This window comes from Oryza glaberrima, chromosome 9, assembly GCF_000147395.1.
Source record: "Oryza glaberrima chromosome 9, OglaRS2, whole genome shotgun sequence".
NCBI classification, from domain to species: domain Eukaryota; kingdom Viridiplantae; phylum Streptophyta; class Magnoliopsida; order Poales; family Poaceae; genus Oryza; species Oryza glaberrima.
The window spans coordinates 17007491-17026680 of NC_068334.1; the positions used below are offsets into that span (position 1 = coordinate 17007491).

The window sequence follows — 19190 nt, forward strand, 5'->3', positions numbered from 1 at the left end:
AGAGAGAGAGGGGGGAGGGGAGTGTGATGTGGTGTGCTCTACGCTAACGCCGAACGCTACTAGGCTTTCAGATCCAACGGTTACTGTCGCTTTAATATTCGTGCGTGGGGTTGATCGAAATAGACTGAACTCGCCTCAGGTTCGTTCCACCACGGCGCCGCCGCCGCCGATGGCGCGCCGCCTCTTCTCCGCCACGAGAGCGCTACTCCGAGCCGTTCCATCTCCGTCTCCTTCTTCTTCTGCGGCGGCGGCGGCCGCGGCGGCCTCGCTCCTGCCGCTGCTGCCCTGCAAGCGGCGGAGGAAGCTCCGGAAGAAGCTGAGCAGCCCGCGCGTCGCGCCGATCGAGCCGGAGGCCGCGCGCCGCGTGCCGGAACTCGACGCCGTCCTCGACCGCGACGCCGCCTTCCGGTTCCTCGCCCGCGCGAGGTCGTTCCTGGCCTCCCTCCCGCCGCCGCACCGGATCCCCCTCGCGGAGGCCGGGAAGCTGTACCGCGAGCTCGGGTTCCCCCGCGGCCGCAGCGTGTCCCGCGCCGCCGCGCGCCACCCGCTGCTCTTCCACCTCCCCAGGGTGGACTCCGTCCCGCACCTCGCGCTCACGCCGCTCATGTGCTCGCTCCTGGAGGAGGAGCGCCGCCTGCACGACCAGCTCCTCCCCACGAGGGTGCGGGCCGTCCGGAAGCTCCTGATGCTCGCCGACCACCGCCGCATCCCGCTCGCGAAGCTCCACCACTGCCGCGCGGTGCTCGGCCTACCGGACGACTTCCGGGACCGCGTCCGCGAGTTCCCCGGCGACTTCCGCGTCGCCGTCGACCCCGACGGCCGCGACGTCCTCGAGCTGGCGCGGTGGGACCCGGCCCTCGCCGTGAGCGCGCTGGAGCGCGACTTCGTGGTGGACGAGCGCCGGGTCCGGCGCACGTTCCGCTTCGCCGTCCCGCACAGCCGGTCGATGCCGCTGGACGCGGAGGACGCCGACCGCCTGGACGCGGCGACCACGTTCCCGCTGGTCTCGCCGTACACCAGCGGCGCGCTGCTGAGGCCGTGGACGCCGGAGGCGGAGAAGTACCGCGTCGGCGTGGTGCACGAGTTCCTCAGCCTGACGCTGGAGAAGCGCGCGCTGATCCACCACATCTTCGAGTTCAAGGAGGAGCTCGGCCTCACGCGGCACATGCACGCGTCGCTGCGGAAGCAGAGCCACGCCTTCTACCTCGCCGGCACGGAGATGAACTGGGCCGTGTTCCTCAGGGACGCGTACGGCGGCGACGGCGATCTCAGGGAGAAGGACCCCCTCGTGCTGTTCAACGAGAAGCTGCGGCGCTACGCGTGCATGACCAAGATGGATTCCAGTGAGAGCATTGCTACTGCCTACTAGTGACGTTTTTCTTGCAGAATTTATCTGAATTTACTGGGTTCAGCTTTGGTTTCAGTCGCGTAACGCTGATCAGTTCTTCACTTATGATCACTTCTTGCGGCAAATAGTTAAAGGCAAAATTGGTTATATACGTGAACTTTTGATGCTATATAACCAATTTTGCCAATAGTTAAATGGGTAATTTGGAACCATGCCATTATAATTTTTCAAAGTTTGAGATATGTCATCAGTATCTTAATGACATGTAGGACTCACATGAGTCAATGACATGTGGGTCAGGATGGCATATCTCAAATTTTGCAAAATTATAATGACATGGTTACAATTTTTCCTAGTTAAATATCTCCCCTAGATTGGCCCATGTTGCTTACACCATAGCATTATCAGCATCAAAATTCATTATACTATAAACATGGTGCTTGATATCCAAAAAGATGTCACCCCGACACCCCGCTAAAATATGAACCAAAAGTGCAGATATACATCCCATGAAACTTGGTCTAACAGGGCTCAAATTACCTCTGAAAAAGACCTAAGTACTGCAAAGGAAGATTTCTTTGAAGACAGCCTAAATAATGCTAAGAAAGTTAACTGCCCTTAATATAAGAGGCAGAACAACATATATGTCTTCCCACAAACTCATGTTCCAACATGACATTTCATAGAAAAAAAATTCTGACAGGAAAAATAAATATGCCAGTTGGCTCAAATGTTATTAATATTCCCACACAACATTATTAAAAAGAAATACATAAAAGAGTAAAAATTATAATTGTTTTAATAGGCGGTCTACTAAACTTCACCGTTACACTTCGGGCACTGTTTCTTTCTTCAGCAACAGACGCTTCCTGATGCAGTTCGGGTGGAAAATGTCCGCAGGGAAGTTTGGTGCAGTCTGGGTGGAAAAAATGTCCACAGGGAAGTTGTTTGAGTTCCTGCCCAACAACAAACACTCCACTGCTTCTTCGGTCGAGTTGTCCGGTGCATACCATGCAGTGTTGTATTTTTTTTTATGCCGTGTTGTATTGTTTTTTTTTTAACGAATCGGTGTAAGGGTGTGCTCATTTCATTAAATATAGCATGAGAAAAATGTACAAAGCTATAAGAGAAATAAAACTAAGGGATGATCTAAGCAAGTCTATTCGCTTTGGCAGTCCAGGTCTCGGCAGCCTCCTTTATCTTCGCAGAAAGTGATAAAGTTGAGAGTTCTACGTGCTGAAACACTCTCTGGTTTATCTGTTTCCAAATCTGCCGTGTTGCTAGGAGCACCAGAGTGCCATATTGTTAAGAACCAAAAATTACTTGCTTATGTTGCTTTTAAGATCTTTAAGATGAGCAATCTAGCAAAAATAAAGTACTCCCTCTATTCCAAAATACTCCTAACATAGAGATCAAGGAAAATTTACTATTACCTCTTTATTTAGATCGCCCTAATAAATTCAATGTATGTAATCAATAGAATTAGAGATCTTGGGAATTTTAGAAACAATGAATTTAGGAGGGGGATGGTGCTAGTTAATGCGCATCTTGTATTATGAAACATCCAAAAAAAAAGTAGTTGTGCCCTATATTTTGCCATGGAGAAACAACAAGCAGGAATTATGTATATAGATGAAGAGCCTTTTGTATAATTAGCTTTCCACACCTTAAATTTTCAAGTAGCCAAAAATGATTGCGAAAAAAGAGAAAAAAGACAGAGTGCTAGACGGTTTTACTACTGGGGAATACTTTGGACCAACGAAAATACCAAATTATAAGGGATAAAATGATAATTGGTTGAATGTTGAGCAAACACTTGTCAGTAATTGATAAATATATATGTGATATATGTATAAATAGTTGAGAAAAGATATTTTTGTTTGGTTTAATGTGGATCAAGTTAAAAAAAATTGTTTTCAAAATATGTTTCCTTTGTATTTGATGTGCAGGTGAAGCTAGGAGGAGTTGATCATGGTGAATGACGAGGGACCGAAACTACAATAGATTTCCAAGGTTAGAGTCAGTCGAGATATGTCATTGGATGGTCATGCTCTAACTTAGGCACATAAGATGATGGACGACGTGGAATGGGGGTGTTCTACGCAATCAGTGGCGGAGCCAGGATCCTGTGGCTGGGTATGCCAACATATAAAAAATTCAAAGCAATTATGCAATATAATGGATTATAATGGATCATAAGTTATGATGTGCATGTGCTTCATCATTTGCTTCAACAGCGGACTGTGCCTGTGCTTCACCATCATCTTGTGCTTGCACAAGTGCTACCTGCAGATTGTTCTCAATCTCAACAGGAGGAGGATTTGGTGTAGATGTGGAAGCTGTTTTTTATTTTTTTTTATTTTATTTTTTTTTTTTTTGCCTTTGCAGCTTTCTCCCATAATGCAAATATGCTGTTAGTACCCTTCCTCATCTAGATTACAATTTACAAAGAATAGAATGTTAGAAAATTACTAAACAAAGTAGCACGCAGCACAGCAGTAGCAAGACAAATAAATTAGAGAAATCTTTACCTAGCTGCCTGCTGAAATTGTGACGACGATGCGCTGCAGCCTGCTGGACACCACCTCACCGGCCGGCCGCGGGCCGCCGCCGCCGCAGAAGTAGATCGAGATGTGCCGCCGCCCACCGCTGCAGCCGGCAGCCCGGCTGAGGCCGCAGCAGTAGATCGACATGTGCTGGCGCCGCCGCTTGGGAGTTGGGACGGGAGCAGTCGTGACTTTTTTTTTAAGAACAACAAGAACGCGACTACGCGAGTCGTGACTTGTGAATGGATGCCGACAGCAGGAATTCTGGCCGTTTGGGCCTTGGCCAGGTTGGCCTGCTCGCTGCTACTAGCTCGTTTGTGGGCTTCTGTTCCAATTAAAAAATAGAATATACATGTATACTATAATATGTATTTATTTTGTCTACTGAAATCTTGGGTATTCCAAGGAATACCCAGGCATACCCCTAGCGCCGCCACTGTACGCAATTGGGTTTGTGGTGTTTGGACGTAATGGGAGTGAACCGGTAATTTAGTTTGTACTACGTAATAGATTATGGGATTGTGGGTTTGTATAAAAGATAGTGAAAGAGATAATGTACGAGTTATAGAAGAGAAAACTATTTTTTTCTAGGGTTTTGAGAGGAACAGGTTCAAGACTGATGGGTGTTTTTGCAGATACTTCTGGAACACGATTTGATCAATAGGTCAGCATGTTCAGCTACAATTCCATTTTTCAATTTCATTTTTGTTCCCGGTTGACCGGTGTCGATGGAAGGAGCAAAGTAGAGTGACTGAGTAGGAATCACTGGAGATGGCGGAAGCACCTCGCCGCCTCTAGCTTGAGAAAGAGGAGAGGAGGAGATGGGAAGGAGACCGGCCAGGAGGGCCTCATTGGTGCCTTCTAGCTAATCGACAAGGCTAGGAGGCAACGCACTTTGTATGAAGGCGGCGTGTTGGAGACCTTGCTCGTGTGCGTACAGGGAGATAAGAGGAAGAGGAGGAAAGGATAAGGTTACAATGCGCACGAATCTCAAAGAAAATACAATGATCTAGAATTCGTATGGGAATAGGGATTTTTTTTTTGTCACAAGTTGTGTATGTAGCCTGTAAATTATTTTAAGCAATTGGGGGTAAATGATCCTCACTTTCAAGGATTCCTTTGGAACCAAGGATTCTTGGAGGAATTAAAATTTTTCTACATACTTCTTTAGATCAAAGGAACAGCTATGTAAGAATCCTATGAAATTCCTTTAGATTGGCTCAAAACTTAAGAATCTTGGAGGAATTTTAATATGAGCTTCAACCTTTTAGAAAAAGGAAAACCATGGGTACCTATCTCTCTTCTGATTCCTATATTTATCCAGCGCGTCATTCATATAGTTTTCCTGCGTATGGAACAATAGTTTTCCTGCGTTTGTTGTTCCATAGGATTTAAGATGTTAGGATATTCTAATCTTGTATGATTATCAATTTAAAATGTTTGTTTCCTGTTACTTTGTTTTAAGATTCCTGTTTTCTAAAGGAAACCTAAGATGCATGTTGCCGCGTAAGCAGGTTCAGAATTCACATCAGCAACAGAAAACGGGGTACTACAGGAAACAACTAGATAGAAGAACTTTCTTACAAGGACCGCAAGCTCTGGCCTCTCACCTGTCTCAAAGCCCTTACTGAAATCTTCAGAAACAAGTCAGGCTTGTTCGTTCCTCCGACTTGGAGGAAAGGAATGCCACATAATCAAGCTAAGAATCTGCTATGTGCAATGGCAAAACAAAGAGCAGAGTCAACCGGTTTAATCTACTCCATGAACCGCAACATCTCAGGAATGAGACCCACCTTTATAATGCAACTGCAGCAAAATATAATATCATCGCTTGAACTGCAGGGTTATTATTGTATTGGAACCACAGGGAGAAATAAAAATACAGCATAGGAATCCAGCGGCGTTGAGTTCAGTTGATCATCATCTGCACACACGTACTAAAGCAAACAAAAGACATGTTCTCCTGGTCCTGCAATCCGAGGGAAATGTGTCATAAACAAGCTAAGCATTTTGTATGACAGGCAGATTGACAGAGCGGCGACAAGAAGCCTTTTGAGCAATGCCAGCCTAATTGTAACCTTCTAATCCTAACAAATCATTGCCTAACGAAGCAGGTGTGTGTATCTATCTCCCTTTCTTTCTCTCTCTCTCTCTCCAGCCTCTGCTAGTCCCCCACCATGAGGTGTGAGAAGCTAAGGCCACATGGACTACAGATGGAAATACCTGTAACACTGCATTGGAAGCAAATGGTCTCTTCTTGGCTTTGGTGACAAGAGAGAGTACAGAAATGGTTGAGAAAGTTATGAATACAGTTGGAAGGATAGGCCATCTTTCCCATTTAAAGGCACTGCCATCCTTTTCCGCAGTCCCCTTGAAACACTTCCACACACAGACACAACCATAGACAAACAGTCATCCCATGAAGAATTTCTTGGCCTTCACCTTCATGCAACCCAATTCTTCCCCTGTTCTTCCTCTCTGTGAAGATAGCTAGTTGGTGAAGATTTCAGAGCTCTTCGCAGATTGTGGAAGGTCAAGAAGCACAAACAAGATCAAGAACAGTGCCCTCCTTCGCTGCTGCATTTATTATGGGTTTCTGAAGAAGCATAAGAGTCAGTGTTCCTAGAATTCTCCATCAATTTCATTCTGACTTGTTTTCCTTCTGCCCCTTGGTCTTTGGCATTCCTTCTTTGTATCATGTCTCCCCCATCTCCTGTGATGGAATCCCCTCGGCTCATTGAGGATGATGGTGAGGAATGCAACAGTAATGAATCAGGGTGGACGATGTACCTGGCATCCCCCACACATAGTGATGACGTGAGAGCAATTGTCAGTGAAGGAAGTAACGTAGAAGATGGCAGCGGATTTAGCAATGAGAGGCGCAGAGGGAAAGAAAACAAAGGCCATGCAAACGATGATGGAGATTACGACTCATTGGCTTCTGATGCTTCCACTGGACCAGCTGAAGTGAAGATGCAAGAAGGCAAAGAAGAGAAAGATCATCAAATGAATGGTGGTAACAGACATCAACATGCTAAGGACGAACAAGATGAGATACCCACCAAACTCTCAACCAGCTACAGCAAAAAGGTAGGCAAGATAAAGAAAGGAGATGAGAAGACCAGTAGAAGAGGACAAAACAAGAGACGTAGCTCCTCAAGAACAAGCTTCTTTTGGTAAATGTTGTAAAATCCTTGTAGGATATCCTCACCTATGTTTTTCTTGAGCAAAAATTCTTGTAGGAGGCATGTAGAATGGAATGCCTTGTGAGGGTCCTCAGCTCCTCGCAATTGTCTTCCAAGTTTTTGTCCATTTGTTAACCACCTCATAAGTAAAGCAAATTTGAGGCCCTCTGGTCTCAATTCAATGACATACTTTCATTATCTCTTTCAAAATTGTATGCTCCTGTCTTTTATCTGTAAGAATGAAAACTACTATACAGAAAGCCACATTTTGTCCAGATAAACTTTCTCAAGGTATGAATTGTTCAAGTCACCAACACAAAAGGATAGTTCCATCTAATGGATTCAGTTTTTCCAGTATTTGTAGCGGTTATACTCAGAAAAGAGAACATAGTAACCTGATTTGTTTTGTTTCTGTGGATAATTTGACCATCATAACTAATCTAATCCAAAATCTACTATGACAAATAGTTGCAGCGGAGCATGATGTATTTAGGTCATGTTTATGTTTTCTTTTGCTGAACTAATGCTCGTGAAGATCATATATAAGAAAAAGCACTCTAACTCAGCTAATGTGCCATTTTTACCTTTTTAGATGAAATCTATTGCCTCAAGGAGCTGAACCTTCCATACTTCCATATAAGAATAAAACAATGTACATAAGGTATATGAGATGTAAAACCCTAAAAGTTGCCAAGGTTGACTAAATGGGAAATTTACAATACAAACAGCTAATATCGGCAGAATAGTACAAGTAAACATAACATTCATACAACTACAAGTGCATCGAACTATCACCTGATACGTGTGATTCACTACACTTGCATCTACATTAAGTGTCTGAAGGAAGCTCTGGCATCAAATGGTGCGCCTTCTGCTATGCATATGGTGCATGAGAAGGCATGCCTCCAACAACAATCTCATTCCTGAAAATGAAAAGGAAGAATTGGCAACATTTCAAGGGAATGGTAGTTGATTACTATTTACTACATGGCAGAGCTTGATCAAACGAGAATAAACAAGGTGAATCAAAAAGGTTGCTGAATTATCTCAGACAAGTATGGGAACTAAAAACAGTTTTGCAGGGCTTACAACAAATCTGTAATGTTGAATATCATGGCAAATGCTAGATTGCTAGTTCGTGCCCCTTTTACTAATACTCTAATAGAGTGGCCTTTATCATATGGTTGAACACGACGCCTTCATATAGCAAAGTTGCCTAAGTAAACACAAAGTTGCCAAATGTGAAATTCCTAGCTTTTGTCGTTTTAATGAGCGGTAGATTATCCATCTAACAGGAGAATCAGATTTCTGATTATCAACTCCACTTCTCGTCTGTTGCTTTTTTTTTTCCCTGAGCAACAAAAATATGCCCACCTAACAGCACGGAACAGCTCAAAAGGCCCCTAAAGAAATAGCCTTTGCCACCATGCGTAATCTGACAACACATATTCTTCAAACCAAAGAGACAACAGGTAGGCACAATCTTCAGGGAATACCAATCCAGGATGTTTCACTGGACGGACCACCTACCAAGCAGTAAATCACAAGTAAGGGCAAGGATACTGGCATCTGGTAAATGCTACGGTGAAGATTCTAATGTGGCGCGACAGAATAAAATGCCAGGGAATCCAGTTCAACATCCATAGATCATTCCATTGCAACCACCAGTACCCGCCTCTACGTCAGGGGAACATGGCGCTCGAGCGAATTGTTGCCCCCCAATTCCACCCAAAATAATTAAACTGATGCGTGTCCGCGTCAGGGGAACACGACGCTAGAGCAAATTTATCACCCAAAATGATACGCACCGAGGGGGGTTGTGGCGGCGGTGATGAGCAGCGGGTGGCTAGGACGCGACGGGCTTGGAGTGGTGGAGGAAGGCGGCGGAGCAGAGCACGGCGGTGACGACGGCGAAGAGGCCGAGCGCGACCACCAGCGACAGCCCGGCCACCGCCAGATCCAGCATCAGCTGCGCGCCGTGGAACACCGCCCCCAACGCCATCGGGCCTCCTCCTCCTCCGATCCCCCTCGTCGCCCTCGCCGATGCCTATATCGTAGGCAGCGGAGAGAGAGGAAGGAGGGGGGGTGAGAAGAGAGGGAGGCGGTGGCGCGACACGCGGCGCGGCGAGCGCGGGCGAGGAGGCGGCGAGCCGACCACCTGGACGAGCGCTCGTGCCATCTCACGGGAGGCCAAGCGGTGGGCACCAGATGACAAACCGATCAGACAGAGTATCAGACAAACAAATCATAAGAGAAATTTCACATAAGTAAAATTTGACAATCTAAACTTTTTATTGGCTAAATTTGATTATATTGACACTTTTGAATATGATACGTGGGGCTATCTGAGTATATGATAGTGAGCCAGGATTGATGTTAAATAATCGAGGACCGACTGCCAGTAACAAGCAATTATCTGATTATCCATGCTAATGGAGTAATTAACATGTTACAACTTACAACAGCCTACAGAAATTAGAAGAAAAATATGATGTCAAAAGACAGCCTAAAGAAAATATGATTATATTTGATGGTATACTTGACAAAATGGCCGATGAAAAATGCTTGGTGCAGCTCTCATTTTTAGGGGCCTCTCCAAGAGGGATAAACTACAACATTTTTATCAGTGTGTCAGACTAAGGTTTTGTTACAACATGTATCAGAAAGAATTCACATGTCAGAGGCTCATAAGCAGCAGGTCTTGCTACAAGGAACAGCACTCTCAACTCTTGCTCTTGTAAAAACCTTTCATTATTGTCTCCAAAATCTTAGGAAAAAACTATTGCTGCTGTGCGGTTCGATCTTTTCGTCACCATCAATGAAATTGGTACAGAATTTGTGCTGCTGATGCTCTGAACACCGCTATTGCCAGCAGCAGGTGGAGCTGGGAGAATTGCATGAGACCAGTCCATCAATGGATGTGAACTGATGCCTCAGCCCTCAGGAGAGAGTCACAAGACACTCAATATGTATATACAGATCCTTTGGGAAGAACTGGTCAAACCACAAACTGTTTAGGCACAATACTGGTAAATATATGTGGTCTTCTGTTACCGTCATAAGAAGATGCCAACCTCCTTGCCCAGAGGCTATCCTCGGGTGACCAGGATATTGTGGAACCCATTGTTGCACACCACCTCAAGTTCAGTAAGGCTGTCGCAAGATGTTCAGTTGCTTCAAATGTCTTCATGATCTTTAATTCAGCATCTGGCTCTTCGCTGAGGATTAGATCTTCTACAATTACTCCTTTTTCCTTAAGAACATCGGCCTCCTCAGATATCATTCTCACACTGAGGACTTGCAATGCTTCAATTGCAGTATTGTACAGTTCCTGATCCACGTAGGCACAAAATGTGTACCAAAGCGTTGATTGATCAGGTCGGATTTTAGCTTGGTGAATACACTCAACTATATATTCAACGACATGAATCTGACCCTGCAGAATGTTCAGAAATGAGTTAGACATCAGCATCATTCAGGAAAAAGGTGTATTATCATAGCCAAACCTTTTCAAATGCCTCTAAGAGTACTGTATTGAAAATCTCAATGTCAGGCTGAATTCCTTCTATTATGCATGCATCCAACAGATCCAGCGCCCCCTCAAAATCCTCTCTTGCCAATACAACCTGTCATGGCAAATAATAGATATGAAACTCAAGTAAGTGGACCCAAAAAATCAAAGTCAACTAAAAGAAAAGAATCAAAAGTCACAGTTGCATCGCTAACTGGACTAACCTTCACAAGAGATGTGAAAGTCAAAATTGTAGGATAAAAGCCATCTCGGAGCATCAATGATAGCACAGCGCTAGCTGATTTGACACAAGGCAACAATTTACAGCACTCTATCATAATATTATAAATTGCAACATTTGCTGGAAGTCCGTATGATCTGATGGTCATGAAGGTTTTTATTGCTTTGTGGGTCTGCAAACAAGGAATGGACCTATCAGATTCAAAATTCAAGCATCAAAAATAATATATAAAAAAAAACATTAATCGTTTGGACACAACGAGCTAAGCAGTAAAAGATGGTAGGTACATACATCCTTGGCCTTGACCAGAGCATGCAAGGCAATGCAATAGAGGTCACTTTTCTGATAAGGATCCATGTTCCATAAGACATTTTCAGCTACATTCAAGTACTTCAGCATTTCCTCTGTCATTCCCTCAGCCCCAAAAGCTCGTATCTGGAGTAACACAAATTAAACATAACAGCTTAAAAACATCGATAGCAGCATGCGTTGAAGTTTTAACAGACAGGTGATCTTTACGCACAAAAAAGAAAAGGTACTTTTGGCAAATAAATTGATTCAATCTGTGAACTGCTAATGTGGACATGCAAAAATAGTGGTATTACCCATTCACCAAAACAGTTGTTATATTAACAGTTTCAGGTAAACAGATAGCACAAGCCACAGTTCAGATTGTTATTAGATCATGACACGTGAGGACTACTCTGGAATGCAATGCACAGTCAAGTGTTTGGTGCTTGCTACTCTCCGAGGCCTCAGCCAGAACACCTATATTACCGAGTATATTTCAGGTTTGCAAAAGCAAATTTAAACCTTGCTTCTAATTAGTATAAATAGAGCACATTAGACACTAAAACTGATAGAGAATAAATAATCAAAATGTTAAAAGGGGATCTTGGGGTAGAAAACGAGTAGATTAAGACAACCATAAATCAGCTCCTTAGTTTGAAAGACCATAATCAACAAACAACAAGACATTTACAAACTTTCATCAGCCAAGAGCATAATGGGTTGTGGATCCACTATCAATATAAGTTACCTAAATATAAAGTCATATAAATGGTATAGTTACTTACAGCATGGCTCTAGACCATTGTGGCATGAGTCCTTAATACTTACTAGCACCAAGTGTCAACCCTCTTGATAAATTTGTATTTCTTTCTAAGAAGAACAACAAAAATGTGAAGACCCTAACCCCAAAAACAATAACAAAGGTCATGTAGCAGTAGCATACTAAATGTGCCATCCCACAGAACTCAATTATTTAGAATTCTGCACAACTGTCTATGTTCTGTGATAATATCTATTTCCTTCAAAATGAACTTACATAAGAGGGATATCTATAGAACAGATGGAAAGTAAACAGACCAGGTTTTTCATGCACACAAAACTGTGTTGGATTTCATTGTTTAACATGTCTGTCTCGATTATGCTGATCCTTTTAGAAACATCAGCATGCGAGAGCACATTTCCTTCTTCATAGGGAACATTGACGTTGCCAAACAGAGAAAAGAGAAGCTCATAAGTCCTGAGATTCGGTTTCAAATTCAGATGCCTCATTTCAGCTAGTACGCAGACAGCTCTTTCTGGTTCATTCTACAAACATAATGAAAAATATTTTAGTTCATACTTTCCATAACCAACAAGGAACCTTCAACATATTTTTGGACAGAGGCATGCACATTGATAGCTAAAGAAGAACTTTTGTTGTGGAGCATCAAGTACTAGTACAAGTCTTACTCTTTAAAAGAGAGTTGGGGTGATGGTAGGTTCTAGATGCACCCCCACTCCAGACCTTCTGTGGTTGCAAATACGGGCATGTGTTTGTTCTTCACAAAATTTTGTATCTTTGCACATGAGTAGATTTGAGAACAAATAATTATGTATTGCATTTTTATTTTAGATTTATAAAGTTATACTGCCTTGGTCACAAACAGATGTCATTTGGACTTTTCAAAGTCAACAATACTGTTTAATTCTTTTGCATAAATAAAAAAAAATGCAAATATAACATCATTAAAGCTCTGTTATGATAAACTCGCCAACATTATTTTCATACGACTGAAACCTATATTTTGAACTACAATTTCAAAGCTAACTTGTGTTAGACGGTACGCACCCTAAAAGGCTAAACAGTGTTCTTTTGTGACTAAGAGGCAGTATTACATTGAGTTGAGACTTGTTGCAACACATGGGAATGAGGAAACATTATTAGTATAAAGATTACAATATACCATAACCGCGGAAGATCAGTATTGAGCTACTGATAGAATAAATGACCAAAACAAAACTAAGACAAGATGAAGATATGGACAGAAGCACAGGGTATCAGGAAATCTCTTAACCAATGCATTACCATCATGTCGCAACCTGCAAGCAAAGCATTAAAAGCGTGTATGTACTTCGGTTGTGGCTTTGAAATTCTTGCCAAAAAGTCCTCAGCCAGATTCAACTGTAAACTTCTGCTACTGCCAACTGAGAGAGCAGCAAGTGTGTCATTGTAAGGTTCAATACCCCTTCTCTCCATTGCTTCAATCTAGAAAAAAAAAGGAATTAAAAGAAAGCAATGTGTGAGTTTAATAGTACTAATAATATATTATTAATATGATGAATAATACAATCTGTGATCACAAATGCATGTTGTTTTGGACATCGACATGGCCTCCTAAAACCCAAATTATCATATTACAGAAGCACTTTTTGAGACAAATCTACACACAAGATTCTCATAAATCCAATCTTAACATTTGAAAAAGATATGGTAGCTCCATCCTAAAATATGGGATTTTGTCCAGGTGCAGAGCTAAACAATGGTTGGCATTAAAGAACTTATTTACAAAAAAAAAAACGAAAGCACAACATGTCTTTTTTATCCAATCAGATATATATAAGCTATATTCAGGGTTTCACAAGATTATGGATATGCGTAATTATCAGTTTACCGCTATATCCTTTGAGAGAACTGGATACATCATAATTGACAGCAGGCTATCAGTAGCATACCACTTTGATGGCATATGCAACTCCTTTCCCAACCATGACAGCCTTGATAAAACCATCATATGTAAACTTTGATGGTCGCAATCCAATCCTTTGCATCTGGTGAGAAATTTGTTATTTGACATAAACATCAGAGTTCTCCAAACAATGTGAGAAGTTTTTGGTCTAAGTGCTTTCAATATTCAAATATTAATTGCATATTTCCTGCTTGCCATTACCTTTTCCACTAATTAAAGCACAATGAAAAAAAATAGTTGCTAGCATGCAAGCTCATAAATGTTTACGGAATAATTCCTCTGATAGAAATGCCAAACTTATGATGGAGAATTTTAAAGCTAATAAAGTAGACAAGCAAAGGTCAATTAACATGACTGAGATTTTTTTTTTTTTTGAAAAACGCTATCTGTCCTACACACTAAACTCAAATAGGAACGTTACATGAAACAAATCAACTAAAAAGTAATATTGCCATACTGGATTTCAACAACCATCAAGAAGAAAGAAATGTTCAAAATATGATAAATGAGAGAAATAATTAAAGTGACATCCAGAAAAATGGTTACATAGGTACAGCCATGCTCCATCCCTTCCCGTCACAAGAGCTTGCCATTTGGACACCGACAGTCTCCAAAATGCAATTTGACTACTGATCTCTATTGTAATATATTTGCAAAACCCAAGATTACAATGTTATCAAAGTTTAGAAGGTTTTACTTGATGTGTTTCCAAAATGACATATTTATGTGACCAGAGGCAGTAGTCAACAAAACTGTATGTATTTGACTATTTGTTACCTCTAGTAATAACTGCTCAGCTATCTGGCAGTTGTTCAGTTGCACACACGCATGTACAATATCATTGAAAGACCAAAGCAGAAATTTCTTTACTGTAGCTGGTACCAATCTTAATGGCCTTGCCATCCTCCCATTGTCAGAGAGATTGTCACCTAAAACAAGAATGAACGTAAATAAGTTCCTAATATTTCATTGCAATTAAACTTACTAATATATTGAATGACTTGTGTAAATGGAAGACAGACCAGTAGAAATGAATTCAGCATAACCCTTCAATTGCAAATTTTCAAATGAAATATTTTCTTCCTGTGACAGCTCAGGTTGAGTATCAGTTGAACATTTCTCAGATTCCTCCACCTTTCCTTGAAATGATGATGGCAGGTCACAGCCTAATAGAATTTTGAGGTCTTCTAATTCAGTCAAAGCAGGCACAGGAATGTCTAGTCTTGATCTTTGGTATCTTCCTTTACCCCTCAGATGGTCAGTGTTTCGTCCAGCAAGGACTACCATATGTTGCATGATACGATATGCAGATCGAAGGTCCCCTAGTGTAGTTAGGGCCCTAACAAATTTCCTCTGTAAAATGATGCTTGGGTTATAATTCCTAGTGCAGTCCTTCCATATATCATGAACTGCAGATAAATTTCTCTGAGAAACTGCAAGCTAAAAAGGATATAATAATCAGATAAGCAAGATTTCACATTATTAGATGTAAAGCTATGAGAGAATGAGCATTCAACATATTGCAGTCAACAAGGAAAGTAAATTAATTGGCAAGAGCTGATATATCCCACAAAATGTCAGATTAAGTGTTCAATAGAATAGGAGCAATGTGCCAATATGAGAAGACCAAAAAATAAAACTAGAAAAGGAAAACGTGGGTGTATTTCATAAGAGAGGCAGAAGAAACTAAGATCAACACAATGCAATTGCTGACAAAGAGAAAAGGCAAAAGAACAAACAGATAAGATTTCCTTTGCCATTGCTAGAGGCTGGTATTCACATGGACACTAAAAGTGAATTAGTAAACAATGCAATCAAATGTTGATTAAAAATAGGGCCAAATAGGCAGCAAATAGAATGGTAAGTCTGTCTTCTTATGGTTGCATCACATCCACAAGACTGCAACAGGAGTCCAACTAAATGAACTAATACTTTTACAATGTCATGAAAAAAGAACTTCTGAGAAACATATATTGGCATATTGAGGATGTTGGAACAGACCTTCAGGAGCTCACAATATGTTATTTCAGACTTCCCAAGAAAATAAGTTTCCATTTTCTCTAGACAGCCTTCAATATCACTCTGCTTTGTGGTACTCCCGCAGCCACTTAAAAATATGTTAAAAATTGGCAAATAATTGTGACTGCTTTCTTTCTCAACTAAAAGAGTCAGCCAGTGAATTGCCTGCATTGGAAAGATGGTTATGAACAACTAATACATTGACTGGTTGAAACAGCCAAAATATGTCTCTTGCATAAGTAATGATTTATTAAGGCATAATTCTATATATTGATAAATGTATAGCACATGGGTATAAATGAGAAAAATTTAAACTGTACCAAATTGCATACCGTATTACCGTGTCTATGGTAAAAAAAAATTGACCTAATAACCATTGTTATCAAAAGATTTTGCTAAGAACATTAATTTGCTAGTCAGTGTCTCAACTCTTGACTATGAAAGCATTATAAATATAAGGGGCTTTCTAGATGTACATGGCAATCTGTAGACAGATGGATCTTGTATGAATTGTATGATGAAGTATTCCATTCCAAATTCTTCCCGAAACATCCCAACAAAAATCCCGAATTGGATCCAAGATTGATGGGTTAATGTGAACTTATCCATGCGGTTAGGCACTTCAGATGACCACTACATGCACATACAAGCATGTGCATATCAGCTTTTGGAATAGTAATACACCATGGTGTAACTATACATATTCTTCATCAAGCAAGGTGCACTCTTAGCAGCCAACATCTATAATTCTGTATCATTTAATAAGGTAATGGTGGTGATGGTGGTGGTGGTGGTGAATCTGGCAGGAGCCAGGACACAAGGAACTCCTTCACTTTTCCCCTGCCTAGCTCTAGCCTTAAGTGCCCTGTGGTTTAGGCACTGGTGTGGTAGTTGCGGCGATGTTTTGTGTGTTTAGCATGCTTGTGGTCGGCTGCCTGCAGCACTTTCAGTTTTAGCTTTTTTTTTATGTGTTTAGCTTGCGATGTTTAGTTTGTCCTGTTTGCTTTCTGTCATCAAGCTGGAGTCCCCAGCAAAAACATTGTATCAGAAACCTGTTATGCTTTAAGTAAAGCTGGGTGTAGGCCTTTTGTCCAAAAAAAATCTGTTAGGTGCCAGCCCACCACCACCCACTGCATTTTTTTGTTACGGATAAACTTGATTTCTTCAGCATTATATAATAAACCTTCCATATGTTGTTCTTTTCATATTTGTCCTTCTAAAATCACAGTTTTACATGCCAAGGTCTAAGATAGCCAAATTGTCATGTTATGTAGTGTGTAAGTTCATTTTACGTTTTGCATGTGTAAACAATGTCAAAGGTTATTGTGCAATAAGTCATTTTCATAGCATGGTATCAGAGTTATTGCGAACACTCTATTTAGAGCATGTAGACAACCGGTCAAGTGTGCATGATTATACAGATAAAATTTGAACCTTCTAAGCATAAAGGTATTAGTAAATTTTTGACAGATAAATCACAAGTATGGATTACCTCCTTTGAATACCCGCCTTTGCTGAGAGCTCGAGTGACAGATCTGTAGACTCTTTGACTCATATGTACAGCATTCTCTTCCATGAGTTCCAAAGCCTCCGTAACAAACTATAGATAATCAAAAAGCTCCAAAAGAGATATCTAATCAAAATGACTATACTGTTACTCCATGCAAAGAATAAAACATGCACTCAGCAGAAGATTTACCGAAGGATCAGGTGCTGTTGCACAATATTCCAGTATATGAGAAAAATCTTCTGAAGTCAATGCCCTGTTAGTCTGTTGAAGATTTGAAAGCAACAAGGATGCTTGCTGCCGATCACCTCTGCGAAGAGCACCAACAATATCTGCTTGAATGGATCTAGCAGCCAAACTGGTCATCCATTTAAATTCATCATATTCTGCAACCATTACATCATTGTTACCTATGCATATGCATAAAATTCACTTCTATAACAATCTAATATGAGCATTAATCAAACCAGAGCATCTCATGGTATAATTCAGCAAGGCAGTGAGACAGGACTTACAGAAGTTACTAACACAGATAAATTAAAAAGGGAACCTCAGGCTCCAAACTATATGAATTTACCCCAAAAAAAATAAAAGGAAAACGCTTAGTTCCCCATTTGATCATCACGTTTCTTGCAATATACCGTTCATATACAATTTGCAAGCATAGAACTGGGTAACTAGATTAGAAACAACAGTTATGGCCTTCCATAAGGAAAACATGACAGTACAACGAAAAGGTGTAAAGCCCAGCACCGTTTGAACAAGTTGAGGCCTCTCCGGAGTGAACTCCACTAACCACATTGGCTTGCGCCTGCAAAACGTGCAACTTCAGCATCCAGAATACACACCAACGCACAGAAAATACATAAGGACGCAAGGAAGAAACTCTTCGTTACAATCTGCGGGGGCTTGAATGCCGCGGAGGAATTGGTGCACCGGCGAGCGGCTCTCGATCTGCAGCACAGGAGAGAAATGTGAAATCACGGCGACACCTGACCCCGCGCAAAATCATTCCACGGACGATACTCTTACAGTATTCGATGCATCGAGGGAGATGTCGTCCGTAGAGCTCCTGGGCGGGGTCCCTTCGCGGCGGGCGAGGCGCGTCGCGCGAGCAGCCGGGCAGCGGGGCTGGCTGGCTGGCTGGCCGCCGGCGACGTTGAGGCGCCGAAGGCCGTCGACGCGAGGGGGGCGACAGGTGAGGGGGCACCCCGACGAACCCGCGCACGGGGATGCGGCGGAAAGGCGAAGGCGGCGGCGGCGGCGGCGGCGTGGCTGGTGATGTCGTCGGGGAGTTCGTGTTGGCTCGATTAGAGTGCAAAGGGAAACAGGAAAGTCTACCAGTTAAGTGGGCTGTGCCTTGTGGGCCGTTTCTGTTGATTTGGGCCGCGCCGTTAAGCGTGAAATGGAAAATATAGGTTTAGGCCCATCGGGCGCTAAACAGCTATTAGTAAACCTGTAGGATAGGCTGCGCATCTTGATATTTTTTACCCTTCAGTAATTCAGTGTAACTAGCCATTTAGTCGTGCCTTGCACGACTTTATGTGCCCGTAATGCTCTCAATCATACTTAATTTTGAATATATTTTTTTACAAAATCATACAACTTGATAAACTATTAGTTAGATCTATAGATTCAGCTCAAGCTATATTTAAACTAAAGGTTCAAATATTATGTTCATGATCAACCTTTCACCGTATACCGTCAAAAGATGAGAATGTTTACTCAGCGATATGATGCATAAGGTATAAAATAATCAAACCTAACGCAATACACAGTGACAAACTAAACAGCAATCTAGTCCATGATTTGAAAC

At 42.0% G+C, this 19190-nt stretch overlaps 2 protein-coding genes across 5 annotated transcripts; one reads left to right on the top strand and one right to left on the bottom strand.

Moving 5' to 3' along the window:
- Window positions 1-7: 7 nt before the first annotated feature.
- On the top strand, window positions 8-3638 carry LOC127784258 (protein WHAT'S THIS FACTOR 1, chloroplastic). Of its 3 annotated transcripts, none has more exons than XM_052311453.1 (2): window positions 8-1343; window positions 3298-3638. In XM_052311453.1, the coding sequence occupies exons 1-2, from the start codon at window positions 170-172 to the stop codon at window positions 3315-3317; spliced, it is 1194 nt and encodes a 397-aa protein (XP_052167413.1). In that variant the 5' UTR covers window positions 8-169; the 3' UTR covers window positions 3318-3638. The 3 variants fall into 3 exon arrangements, with proteins under 3 accessions (XP_052167413.1, XP_052167412.1, XP_052167415.1); XM_052311452.1 differs by lacking the exon at window positions 3298-3638 and adding an exon at window positions 2154-2551; XM_052311455.1 differs by lacking the exon at window positions 3298-3638 and adding an exon at window positions 2205-2550.
- Window positions 3639-9634: 5996 nt separating this feature from the next.
- On the bottom strand, window positions 9635-18669 carry LOC127784377 (pentatricopeptide repeat-containing protein At1g76280). 2 transcript variants are annotated; one of them, XM_052311665.1, is made up of 15 exons: window positions 18407-18669; window positions 18271-18328; window positions 18128-18185; window positions 17567-17760; window positions 17360-17467; window positions 15850-16032; window positions 14871-15288; window positions 14626-14777; window positions 13835-13930; window positions 13188-13367; window positions 12200-12427; window positions 11123-11266; window positions 10815-11003; window positions 10586-10705; window positions 9635-10515 (listed from the first exon to the last, which is right to left on the bottom strand). In XM_052311665.1, exons 1-15 carry the CDS (start codon window positions 18418-18420, stop codon window positions 10078-10080), a joined length of 2580 nt encoding a protein of 859 aa, XP_052167625.1. In that variant the 5' UTR covers window positions 18421-18669; the 3' UTR covers window positions 9635-10077. The 2 variants fall into 2 exon arrangements, with proteins under 2 accessions (XP_052167625.1, XP_052167626.1); XM_052311666.1 differs by lacking the exons at window positions 18128-18185; window positions 18271-18328; window positions 18407-18669 and having other exon boundaries at window positions 17360-17485; window positions 17567-17690.
- Window positions 18670-19190: the final 521 nt, after the last annotated feature.